At 36.5% G+C, this 14,182-nt stretch overlaps 1 protein-coding gene across 1 annotated transcript in view; it reads right to left on the bottom strand.

Moving 5' to 3' along the window:
* Positions 1-14,182, bottom strand: part of LOC143440773 (vomeronasal type-1 receptor 4-like) — a 96,917-nt gene that overhangs the window by 10,015 nt on the left and 72,720 nt on the right. The window contains exon 7 of the mRNA XM_076927552.1: positions 12,304-12,324. Coding sequence (XP_076783667.1) covers positions 12,304-12,324 — 21 coding nt within the window. The remainder of the gene's footprint in view (positions 1-12,303; positions 12,325-14,182) is intronic.

Genomic DNA, 14,182 nt, shown 5'->3' with positions numbered 1-14,182 from the left:
CCTCCTTTCCTTCAGTCTCTGCTCCATTTTTATCCCTGCAGTTCTTTTAGACAGGATCAATTCTGGGTAAGAGTTTTTGACTTTAGAATGGCAAACCCATCCCTCCATTTCATACCCTGTCTTTCTACTATACGTTCTATTCTATATATTCTACATGTTCCCTCTCCCCATTGTTGGACATTTAATGTAAATTCCCTCCTTTGGAATCTTGAGATTCATTCACCTCCCAGGTCTCTAGTAGATTCTGTAGGCTTCCTCCACTTCCCCCCAAGGTTGTATATTCCCATTCAATCTGCTGTCACTAAAGGCTTCACTCCTGGTCCCCCCAATACATGATCATGGTCTCCTTTTCCCCTGCCCCACTCCCACCTAATACCTTCTCTCCCTCTGCCCTCTGCTTTATTCTCCCTCCCGAATAGGTTTGAAGCATCCTCACTTGGGCCCTTTGGCTTATTAACTTTCTTGAGTTCTGTAGATTATATCCTGGGTATTCGGTTTGCCTTTTGACTAATATCCACTTATTACTGAGTACAAGCCATGCACATTCTTTTGAGTCTGAGTTAACTCACACACGATGATATTTCCTAGTTTTATCCACTTGATTGCAAAACTCAGGATGTCCATATTCTTAATAGCTGAATAGTATTCCATTATGCAAATGAACAACATTTTCTGTATCCATCCTTTTGTTCTGGGACATCTGGGTTGTTCCCAGCTTCTAGCTATCACAAAAAAGGCCACTATCACCATACTGGAGCATTGCATGGGGATATACAATCAAAATGTAACAACATCCCCAGGGAACTCAAAGGCCATTATACCCGGGGAAGCATATAGGCTGACTACAGCTCTTCACCCCTACCTCAGCTCCTCCAACTTCAATGCCCAGTTAAATCTCTACCTCTGTATCATACTACCAGCTGAGGCCTCCCTTCTTCTCTACCTCATCTACAGTGGAACACATAGACCTTCCCCTCCAAACATCACTCCCCCAACTCACTGTACTGTCCCAGCCCCCAGCTTCAACTGCCATTCCCTGGGAACCCACAGACCAGTCCAAACAAGAGAGAAGGGAAGATAAATGCAGATCTTCAACTCACCCTGTAGCCAACTCAAATCGTCCAGCCTCATGTTGGTGCTTCTCAGTCTCTACCCTTAGTATCAGGATGTTCAGAATTGATAGCTCATCTTGGTGGATTTTTCCATTGATGAGTATGTTATGTCCTTCCCCACACCAACGAGTAATAGATGCAGGAAATAATCAAATTCAGGGCAGAAATCCACCTAGTAGAAACAAAGAGAACTACACAAAAAAAATCAAAAAAACTAGGAGTTGATTCTTTGAAAAAATCAACATGATAGATAAACCTTTAGCCAAACTAACTAGAGGGTACAAAAACAGTATCTAAATTAAAAAAAATGAAAAGGGAGACATAACAAAAAACTGAGGAAATTAAAAAAAAAATCATCTCAAACTATTCCACTAAATATAAACAGAAGGAACACTACCCAATTTGTTCTATGACGTCACAGTTACACTTATACCTGAACCACAAAAGACTCAATAAAAAAAGAAACTTCAGACCAAATTCTCTTATGATTATTGATGCAAAAATACTCAATACATTTCTAGAAAATCAAATTCAAGAACACATCAAAGAAATCATTTACCATCAAGTGGACTTCATCACAGGAACGCAATGATGGTTCAAAAAATGAAATCCACTATAAAAACAACCTCAATGGAAAAAACCACATGATCATCTCATTATATGCAGAACATTTGACAAAATGCAACAACCCTTCATGTTAAAAGTATTGGAAAGTTCAGGAATTCAAGGTAAATACCTGAATATAATAAAAGAAATACCCAGCAAACTAATAGCCAACATCAAACTAAATGGAGAAAAACTCAAAACAATCCCATTAAAATCAGGGACAAGACAAGGCTGCCCACTCTCTTTTTACCCATTCAATATTGTACATGAAGTTCTATCCACAGCAATTAGACAACAAAAGGAGACCAAAGGGATACAAGTTGGGAAGGATAAAGTCAAGATATAACTATTTGCAGATGATATGATGTATATGTAAGAAAACCCAAAGATTCTACCAAAGAGCTCCTACAGCTGAAAACAACTTCAGCAAAGTCGATGGATATAAAATTAACTCTAACAAATCAGTAGCCTTCCTCTCCTCAAAGGATAAAGGGGCTGAGAGTGAAATTAGGGAAAAATATCTTTCACAATAGTCACAAATAATATAACTTCTTTAAGTTCCTGAAGAAAGAAATTGAAGAAAACCTCAGAAGATGAAAAGATCTCCCATGCTCATGGATCAGCAGGGTTAACAGAGTAAAAACAAGCATTTTACCAAAAGCAAGCTGCGGATTTAATGAAATTCCCATCAAAATTCCAACTCAGTTCTTCACAGAGATAAAAAGAGCAATTCTCAAATTCATTTGGAATAACAAAAACAACAGGACAGCAAAAACTATTATCAACAATAAAAGACCTTCTGAGAGAATCACAAATCCTGACCTAAAGCTGTACTATAGAACAATAGTGATAACAATTGCATGGTATTGGTACAGAGACAGGCAGGTAAATCAATGTAATATAATAGAAGATCCAGAAATGAACCCATACACCTGTGGTCACTTAACTGTTGGCAAAGGAGCTAAAACCATCTACTGGAAAAAAAGATAGCATTTTCAACAAAAGGTGCTGGTTCAATTTGCATGTAGAAGAATGCAAATCATTCTTTCCATTCTTATCCCCTTGTACAAAACTAAAGTTTAAGTGGATCAAGGACATTCAAATAAAACCAGATACATTGAATCTAATAGAAGAAAAAGTGGGGAAGAGGCACAAACATGTTGCTACAGGGGAAAATCTCCTGAGCAGAGAGAGCACCAGTGGCTTATGCTTTATAATCAACAATCAACAAATGGAACCTCATAAAATTGCAAAGTTTCTGTAAGGCAAAGGACACTGTCAATAGGCCAAATGTCAATCCACAGATTGAGAAAAGACCTTTACCAACCTTACATCTGATAGAGTGCTAATATCCAAAATACAAAGAACTCAAGAATTTAGACTTCAGAGAACCAACTAATCTGATTATTAAAATGGAGTAAAGGGTTGGGAATTTAGATCAGTGGTAGAGAGCTTCCCTAGCAAGCTCAAGGCCCTGGGTGCACACTTCAGCTCTGAATATAAAATGGAGTACAGAGGTAAACAGAGAGTTCTCAACTGAGGAATCTTAAATAGTTGAGAAGCACTTAAATAAATGTTCAACATCTTTAGTCACCAGGGAAATGCAAATCAAAGTGACCCTGAGATTCTAACTCACAATAAGCAGAATGGCTAAGATAAAAAAGGCAGGTCACAGCAGATGCTGGATAGTATGTGGAGTAAAAGGAGCACTGCTCCATTGCTATTGGGACTGCAAGCTGGTAAAACCATTTTGGAAATTAACTTATCTGTTCCTAAGACAAGTAAAATAGTTCTACCTGAAGACCCAGCTATACCACTCCTGGGCATATACCTGAATGTTGTTCCAACATATAACAAGGACACATGCTCCACTATCTTTATAGCAGCCTTATTTATAACGTCCAGAAGCTGGAAACCACCCAGATGTCCTTCAACAGAAGAACAGATACAGAAAATGTGTTAAATTTACACAGTGGAATCCTATTCAGCTTTAAAAAAAACGACTTCATAGAATTTGCAGGGAATTGGATGGAACTACAAAATATCATCCTGAGTGAGGTAACCCAGACACAAAAAGAACACACATGGTATGTACTCACTGATAAGTGGATATTAGCCCAAAAGCTCATAATGACTATGATACAACCCACAGACAATAAGGCACTTATGAGGAAGGTAGATCAGAGTGTGGATTCTTTAGTCTTGCACTCAGGGGCAAACAGGATGATTGAGCAAGGTGGAAAGAGGGGGAACCTTGGAGGGAAAGAGGAGGGGGAGGAAACCAAGTAGACAGTATCAGGTACTGGAAAAGACAGGAGAGAGATACAGAGGGTCAGGAAACTGAATAAAAATATGTAGCAGAAGGGGATGAGAAACTGAATAGAGAATTGAGGGTCCCAGACTCCAAACAAAGAGAGGCTTCCAAGACCCAACGGGGATGATTTTAGCAGAGAAGGGGACATAGAACCTGTAGAGACCACAAGTAGATAAGCTCAGTCCCAGTCAAGGAATACGAACTCACACCCATCTCAAAGATTTTGACCCCAAAATGTTCCTGTCCAAAGGAAGAACAGGGACCAAAAATGGCGCAGAGACTGAAAGAACTGGGTTCTGCTCCACTTGGGATCTATCCTGTCAGCAGGCACCAAACCCAAAACTGTTGCATTGCCAAGAGTCACTTGCTGACAGGAACCTGATGTAGTTGCTCCTTGGGAGATTCAGCCAGCATCTGACTCATGCAGATATGGATGCTTGGAATCAACCATCAGACTGAGCTCAATGACCCTGTTGAGGAGCTGTTGGAAGGGCTGGAGGAGCTGAGGGGAATTGCAACCTCATTGGAAGAACAGCATCAGCTGGCTGGAACACCCAGTGCTCCCAAGCACTAGACCACCAACCAAGGAGTGTACAGGGAAAGATCCATGGCTCCAGATACATAGGTAGTAGAGGATAACCTTGTCTGACATCAATGGGAGGGGAGCAGGCCCTTGGTCCTGTGGAGGTTTGATAACCCAGTGTAGAGGAATGCTGGAGAAGTGTGGTGGGAGAGGGTGAGTGGGGGGAAGCACCCTCATAAAGGCAAAGGGGAGGGAGGAGAGAGGGAAGTTGTGGGATATGGGACCTGTGAAGGAATTGGGATGTCATTTGAGATGTAGATGAATGGAATGAATAAGTAAATAATAAATAATAAATAAGTAGATAGATAGATAGATAGATAGATAGATAGATAGATTAAAAATAAAAGAAAAGACTAAAGATTCTTCTCAGCACCTCTTGAGACTTTCCTCAAAATTGAACACACATTCAAAACAATGCAAATCTCAACAGACAAAAAAGAAAAAAAAAGAAAGAAAAACAAACCAAATAAAAAATTTAATTACAAAGAGCAGACTTGGTGACCACCACAGATTAAATCTGAATATCAGCAACAGAGAGTTTAAAACTCACAGAAACTGAACAAGGCGCTGCTGAATGAAACATGCTTCAAGATGAAAACTAAGAAGAAAATAAAGACATTCAAGCACTGAAAGGAAATATATAGAGAACATATGCAAACTTAAAGGGCACAGGAATGTTGGTTTTAAGAGGCAATGTCATAGTACAGAGAATCAAAATTAAGGACAAAATAACAAAGCAGAAGGAGCAGTCTCATGTTAGCAACTTAGTAGTACACATGTGAGATCTGAACAAAATGAAGGAATTACACACAAAAGGTGTGGGCAGCAAGAAATATTCAAACTGACAGCTCATAGCATAAAATATAAACAACAAACAACATAAAAAATACAAAGATTCAATGAAACCAAATGCTTCTTTCCTATGAAAATCAGTAAGATTGGAAAATGCTTAACCAATTGAATTAACAGCTAAGGAGAGAATATCCAAATTCACAAAGTCAGACAACAAACTGGTACACAACGGCAGATCCATGCTACATCTGAGAATCTTACAGATACACTTTAAAATCCTATATTTCACCAAAGTGCAAATGCTAAAAGAAATGGAAAACTTTCTCCACACAAACAGGTAATTAAAGCTAAATAAAAATGAGAAACACAATTTAAACAGACCTGCAAACCATAATGAAATATAAACAAGAATTAAAAATCTCTCAAACAAATACATAAAACAGAAGAAAAAACACAAATGAAAAACAACAACAGAAAACCTAGATTTAGCATCTAATTCTACCTGGATTAAAAAGAAATATTACTGCCAACACTAAATTATTCAACAAAACAGAAACAGAAGCAACACTGTCCAATTCATTTATGAGGCTAGTTACTGTATTATATCCAAAACATATGAAAAAAAACCACATAAACCACATTTTTAAAAAACAGCAAAAAAGGGAATTGCAGAACCATTTCTCCCATAAACATATGTGCAAAAATTCTCAATAAAATATTTGCAAATAAAATCCAAAATCACATTAAAAGATCATAACTATGTTCAAATATACTTCATCTCAGAGATGTAGGAATGGTTTAATATTTCACCATATAAACAACTATAAGAAAAAATACAAAACAGTACACGATCATCTCATTAGATGCAGAGAAGGCCTTTGACCAAAGCTAATAGCACTTCAATAGAAATTTGGAAAAGATTAGGGATACAAAAGATAGAGGTCAACAGAATAAAGGCAGTTAACAGCAAGCAAATACCAGTTTAGACTTCAGTGAAGAAAAACACAAAGCAGTTTCATGAAAACCAGGAAAAAGAGACTATTACCATTCTCTCTATACCTAGTCAACACACTTGAAGTCTTAGTTGGAGCAGTAAGACAATGGAAGATCAAGGGAATAGAAATCGAAAAAGCAAAGTATTTTTATTTGGTGATACGATTGTATAAATAAGGGACCTTAAAAATTCCAGTGGGTACCTTCTATAACTAACATAAAACTTTCTACAATTAAAAGAAAATAAAATTAACCCACAAAATTTAGTAGTCCTACTATAAACATAGGGGAAAAAAGACTAAGAGAAATATAAGTGTAAAAATTCTTTTCACACAAGCTTCAAATAATATAAAATACCTTGAGGTAACTCTAACAAAGCAGGAGAAAGACTTTTGTGATACAATCTTTAGATATTGACAACAGAAATAAGACATATCATAAGAACATCGAAAATCTTCTATGCTTGTGGAACAGTAGGAATAACAGTGAAATTGTCTATCCTAGTAAAACAGAGAATTCTCAATACAGGAATCTCAATGGGTGAAAAAGATGTAAAAAAAAAAAAAAGGTCCAACATCCTGAGCCATCTGACAATTGCACATAAAAATTATTCCACAAAATACAAACAAATAATTTTACTCAGTTTAGTTTACAAAGCCACACTTGCTCTGATACCCCAAACACACAAGGACTGAACAGAGAAAGAATTACAAAGATTTCCCTTACAAACACATACATTAATACAGTGAAATACTATTCAGCTATTAAGAATGAGAACATCCTGAGTTTTTCAGGCAAATGGATGGAACTAGAAAATATCCTCCTGAGTGAGGAAACTCAGACCCAAAAGGCCATGCATTCTACATACTCACTTATAAATGCATATTAGGGAGAGAGAAAAAAAGTACAGCATAACCAAGATACAGTCCACAGAAGTCAAAAAGGTTAACTAGCCAAATGGCCCAAGTGTGGATGCCTCAGTCCCACTTGAGAGGTAAAAGAAAGCAATCACAATAAAGGAGGGAGGGAAGAACCTGTGTGCGAAAGAGGACAGAGAGGGGAAGAGGGGAGCATGATCAGGTATTGGGTAGGGGAAAAGACCGAATCCCTGAGGGTCAGCAGAAGTAATGAAAACAGGTAACCTCTTGAGGTAAGCAAGTGAACCCTCATAATGTAACAGAGACCTGGGATGTGAGAGACTCTCAGGACTCATAGGGAGGGACCTTAGATGAAGTGCCCTATAGTCAGGAGAAGGAACTTGTAGAGACCACCTCCACCAGAAAGACAGGGCATCAAGTGAGCAATGGGGTTGTCATCCCACAATCAAAACTCTGACCCATAACTGTTTCTGTCTGACAGAACTTCAGGGACAAACAGGAAAAAGAATCTAAGGAAAAGGTGGTCCAGCGACAGGCCAAAAGTGGGATCTAGCTCAAGGGAAGACCCCAAGGGCTGACACTATTACTGAAGCTCTGGAGTGTTCACAAGAAGGACCTATTATGACTGCTCTCTGAAAGACCCAACAAGCAGCTGAAAGTGTCAGATGCAGATATTTATACACAACCCATGGACAGAAGCTGCTGACCCCTGTGGTTGAATAAGGGAAAAGCTAGAAGAAAATGAGCAGGAGTGCGACCCTGTAGGAGGACCAGCAGTCTCAATTAACCTGGATTCCCCAGATCTCTCAGATACTAGACTACCAACCAGGCATCATACACCAGCTCATATGAAGCCCCCAACACATATACAGCAGAGGAATGCCAGGTCTGTGTTCAATCTGCAAAGATGCATCTAACCCTCAAGAGACTGGAGACCACAGAAAATGAAGAGGTCTGGTGGGATGGGGATGGGAGGTAGGGTCTTCCTTGTGTAGACAGTGGTCAGGGAGGAGTGATGGGATGGAGAATAATCAGAGGGTGGACTTGGAGGAGAATAAAATCTGGAGTGTAAAAAAAGGTTAAATGAAATTAAACAAAAATACAACACTTGCAAACAGATTCCAAAATCACATCAAAAGTTCATCCACCACAGTCAAGTAGATATCATCCCAACACTGATTTAGCACACATAAATTAATAAATGTAATCCACAATATAAACAAACTGGAAGAAAAAATCAATTTAGATTGCTTATGTAGAGAACAGGCTTTGAGTATATAAAACACTATTTCATGATAAAATCCTGCAAAGTTTATAGATAAACTGGGTGTATCTCAACATAAAAAGACAGTAGAGCAAACGCTTATCCAACATCCTCTTAAATAGAGGAACAACTCCAAGTAATTTGAATGAAATCTGAAACAAAACAAATATCCATCCTTTCTGTATCTATTCAGTGGTGATCTTAAATTCTTAGTAACTGCAGTAGGACAAGGGAAGGGATCATGTTGATACCAATTGGAAAGGGAGAAATCAAAGTATCTTTATAGATAGCATGATATTATACATTAGTGACCCTTAAAATTGCAGGAGGGATTCCTACAATTGAAAAATCTCTTTCAAAAAAGTAGCTGAATACAAAATTAAATCATAAAACCCAGTATCTTTCTTTTTGAATTTCAATTCAGGATCCCTAGTCAGATTCAACTTTTTATCCATTCCTATCTTCTGTCCTTGGAACCTTTACCTCAAAGAAAACAAACAAACAAACAAACAAACAAACAAAGAAAACAACCATCTCTCAATGGATACTGTGGTGTGTCAAGTTGGTACATAGAATTGTTTTGCTGAAACAGCTTCCCTCCCCCCGCCCCAACTGTTCATTGCAATGAGACAATAGTCTGGTACTGGACCTCTGGCCTCTGCCATACTACTAATACTAACACTGTATCCTCACTGGGATTACTCTTGGCCAGTCACAGCTGTTGCTCTGTGAAAAGGAGATCCTGTAGCTCTGACTCATAAGAATGTGTCTCTTCATAAATACATACATATATATATTAGATTGTTTTATTCAATATGAACTGTATCAACCTCACATTATTTTCATAAAACTGGACAGAATGAGAAATTAGTAACTATTCATTCTGTTAGGATGGATATGTCAGATGTTCTTGAATGACATGCAAATCCTGAAGAATTTTTGGTGTGGTGTTTTCTCCAAATAGCTCAGCTGAAAAACTTTTGGTTGATGAATGTTTTGGCTTATGAAGATATCAGGACAACTACTGGGAAGACAGCAAACAAACTGTCAACATATATACATACATACATACATACATACATACATACATACACATAGACACATGCATTCATAAATACATAAATATATACATACATATGTCTTTATACATATAAAATTATGAAATAGAAATTTTAGCTAATAAATAAAAATACTGTTGTTTTCAATTATTGGGCAAGTGTAGTTTTAATAAAAACATCCATTTCTGCAATACCATGATGGTTTTGTTACTATATCTTTGGAATATTTCTTAAGAGTTAGAATAGTAATTCTTGTAGCATTGTTCTTATTGTGAGGAATACATTATCACTATATAGAGTCTTTTGTTACCATCTGACTTTTAGAATTATTTTATACTATTTATATAAAAAATCAATGGAGGCTTTTATTGGAATTGTACTAAATGGTAAAATGGATAGATCACAAGTCAGTGTCTACAGCTTCTGTTTATTCGGAGAGGAGAAATTTGAGCATGGCATGACACCTCTCTGATATAAGATGTTTCTTATAACATAAAAATTACACAATATAATGATTTCCATCATGTATGTTCAGTTCCAAGAAAGGCTCAGACATTAATTCACAAATTTATAAATCAAATATCTAGAAAATTTGCTAGGCATATTGAAAGCTATTATTGCATCTAAAAACAAATATGGGTGGAACCTGGATTCAGAGAAAGAAGTATTTGAAGTATCACCAACATTTTCACTATGGACAAGTTTCTAGGGGTAGAAAAGCATTCAGATAGTCTTCATTGGTCATTGCTAAACCATTGTCTACATCTGCCTTCTTTCTATCACTTAATGACATTCAAAATTCCACTACATGACATCATACCTCACTAATTCTCTATTGTATCCCTTTTCTATGCTGCAAGCTCTTTGAGTGACTCTGTGTTTTCATTAGTTCAACCTCATTAGCAGTTTCTTTCCTGTCCTTCTGTCCATTGTCCAGCATTACTGACTTCCATCCTTTTATTCTGTGCTTGTCCCAACTTATATATCTTAGTCTAAAACAGATGTCAGATATATTCTATTCCAAATGCTTTCCTGCTCAAGTTTCAGGTATTTTCATTTCTCTTATCACCCCAGTACACACTCCTGACCCCTTTTTCTTTGGGTTACTTTTCACAACTCAAGTTAACTGTAGTGCTGTCATCCCTGGTTTCCTTTATTATATTGTTTTCATATTGTTCCCTTTTCATCGTCTGTATTTTCTCCCCAACCTGTTTCTTTCATTGATATGGTTCTAATAGAAACTGTCTTCCAAATAGTTGTGTTTGCTTGTTACACTCCAATTATGGCATTATTTTTTTAAAAGTTGTAGATGCTTTTGAATGTTAAACATAACTGAAGGTTGTCAGTAAGGATCTGACTATTGCAATATCAGTGTGATTGGTTTAGTTTTATCTTTAGGTATTGTGTTTTGTTATGTTTTGTTGTTGCATTTTTTTTCTAATGACAGAAAAAGATTGGATCTACAGGTGAAGAGAGAAATTAGGAGGAGTAGAGAAAAGGAAAGCTTTAATCAAGACAGATTTATGAAAATACAATTATTTTCAATAAAATATTTTAAAAAAGAGAAAATATTTTCTGGCATCTAAAACGGTAATCAAGTGATTTCTTTCATTTAGTCTATTTGTGAGACACATTGCATTTATTAGTGGCTATATGTGGAACAATCTTAGCATGTTTGGATAAACTGTGTTGGAGTATGATATTAAACTAAATTCAGTTTATTGTCATAATCTCACAAATAAAAGCATTAAAGAGCTACAGCAAAATAGCCACTCAACAGAATACTGGGCCAGGCTAAAATTCTGTACATTTGAATGAACTTGAACACAGCTTGCATAGCTATGCTAAAGCCATAGAGCATCATTGAGAGTTTTACATTGTCACTAAGAAATACATATTTTACTCCAATGTACCAGAAACTAAAATAAATTGACAACACTGAAAACAAAATTATATTATCTTTATATCCTCTTGTATAAATTCTGCATTTTTTTCACCTATGCTTCACCCACTATACCATTCATGCTGTGTTTTCTAAATGTTATAACGAAGCTATACACTTTTGCATAAATAAATATGGACATATTGGACAGTGTTGCACGCACCTCCCCTGTCCCTTTTTCACCCATGGAAGAGAAACACGAGAGGCAGAATTCGGGTAGTTACCCCAGTGAGGCTTTACTCTTAACAGCAGAAGCAGAAAGACACGGAAGGGCTGAAGACAGGAAGAGGCCCAGCTTAAATACACTCTAGAGTGATGTATTCACTTCTGATTGGCTGTACACTCATCACATAATATTACGCCTCGGGATTGGCCAGAGACTTTGGCGGGCTTTCTGCCTTTGCAGCTGCGTAGTTACTTGTTTACTAGTGGGAGGACACGATGTCCGCGCCATCTTGGAATGGCGGATACTGACATACTCACTACGGCTCCCAACAGGACAGGATCTGTATATGAAGGAGAACATGTGATTTTTTTTCTGTTTGGGTTTGGGTGAGCAGGCATAATTTTATCCATTATCAATCAATCAATCAATCAATCATTCTACATATTTTGTGATTCTATCTTTCACAGTAGTAGAATTATAGTCAATTTTGTATTTGTTAAATTTAATATTTAATTTGTTTATGGATATGCAAGAAGGCTCCATTTCATTGCTGCAATAAAGAGATCAGAAATGAGTACAGATATACAAACATTACTATGGTATGATATGAGAATCTCTGACTATACATCAATGAGTAGAATACCTGGGTCAAACAGTATTTCATTTTAACATTCTCAGAGAACACAAAACTGAAATCCATAAAAGATGCATTAACTTCTTCAAGATTTTTTGATGCAGCTAGAATTATCATGATGCCAAGCCAGATAAAGACAGAATATTAAAAAAGGAAATTTGAAATCAAATATCCATTATGATGAAAATATTCTCAGTAATCTACTAGTAAAAAAGCTCAAGATCATGTTAAAACTGTCATCCATGCAAAAATACTCAATAAAATTCTCATAAACCAAATCCAAGAACACATAAAAACCATCATCCACTACAATCATGTAGGCTTCATCCCAGGAATGCCAGGTTGCTTCAATATACAAAAATCCATTAATGTAATCCGCTATATAAACAAACTCAAAGAGTAAAATCTAATGACATCTCATTAGGTGCTGAAAAAGCATTTCATAGAATACAATACTCCACCATGTTAAAAGTATTGGAGAAATCAGGAATTCAAGGCCTATACCTAAATATAATAAAAGCAACACACAGCCAATATCAAATTAAATACAGACAAACTTGAAGCAATCCTACTAAAATCAGGAACAACACAAGGATGCCCAGTGTCCCCATACCTATTCAATATAGTACTTGAAGATCTAGCTAGAGCAGTAACACAACAAAAGGAGATCAAAGTGATAGAAACTGGCAAGGAAGAAGTCAAGATATCACTCTGGGCAAATGGTATGAGAGTATACATAAGCAGCCCCCAAAATTATAACAGAGAACTTCTACAGCTGAGAAACCACTTCAACAAAGTGGCTGGATATAAAATTAGCTAAAAAAAATCTGTATCCTTTCTTTATACAAAGGATTTATGGGCTGAGAAAGAAATTAGGGAAGCAACACCCTTCACAATAGTCACAAATAACCAAAATATCTTGGGGTAACTCAAACCAAACAAGTGAAAGATTTATATGAAAAGAACTCCAAGTCTCTTAAAAAAATAAAAAAAAGGACTTCTGAAAATGGAGAGATCTCCCATGCTCATGAATTGGTAGAATTAACATAGTAAAAATGGCCATCCTATCAAAAGAAATCTACAGATTCAACACAATCACCATCAAAATCCCAACAGAATTCCTCAAAGACACGGAAATAAATAATTCTCAAATTCATATGGAACAATAAAAAACCGAGAATAGTAAAGACAATTCTTAACAATAAAAGAACTTCTTGGGTAATCACCATCTCTGACCTCAAGCTGTACTACTGAGCAATAGTGGTAAAAATGCATTGTGTTGGTACAGAGACAGACAGGTAAATTAATGGAATAGAATTGAAGACCCAGAAATAAAACCAAACAGCTATGGACACTTGATCTTTGACAAAGAAGTCAAATATATACTGTTTCTCAGCTGTAGAAGTCTATCTATCTATCTATCTATCTATCTATCTATCTATCTATCTATCTATCTACCTATCTAATTTCTCTCTCTCTCTCTCTCTCTCTCTCTCTCTCTCTCTCTCTCTCTCTCTCTCTCTCTGTCTGTCTGTCTCTCTCTGTGTGTGTGTGTGTGTAAAACAATGTGTCCCCTTACATGAATATTTCAATGGATAGGCTCAGATATATGACAAGGTCCTCAATCTAATACCCATATGTATGTCTCAAAAGACCCTTGGAAAATTGAAACCTATCTCTATATCAACAAATACGCATGGATGGGACTTTAGTTCAGAGCAGGTGCTATTGATGGTCTACATTTACTAAAATCTGATAAGTTTTTTGATTTATACTCCAATATATTGTATTATAAAATCATTACGAATCCTCATAAAGTCTTTGTCAATACATGATCAGT

Source organism: Arvicanthis niloticus, chromosome 30, assembly GCF_011762505.2.
Source record: "Arvicanthis niloticus isolate mArvNil1 chromosome 30, mArvNil1.pat.X, whole genome shotgun sequence".
Taxonomy (NCBI): domain Eukaryota; kingdom Metazoa; phylum Chordata; class Mammalia; order Rodentia; family Muridae; genus Arvicanthis; species Arvicanthis niloticus.
Note: the sequence above shows the minus strand (reverse complement) of the source record. Positions and strands in the feature narration are given on the sequence as shown.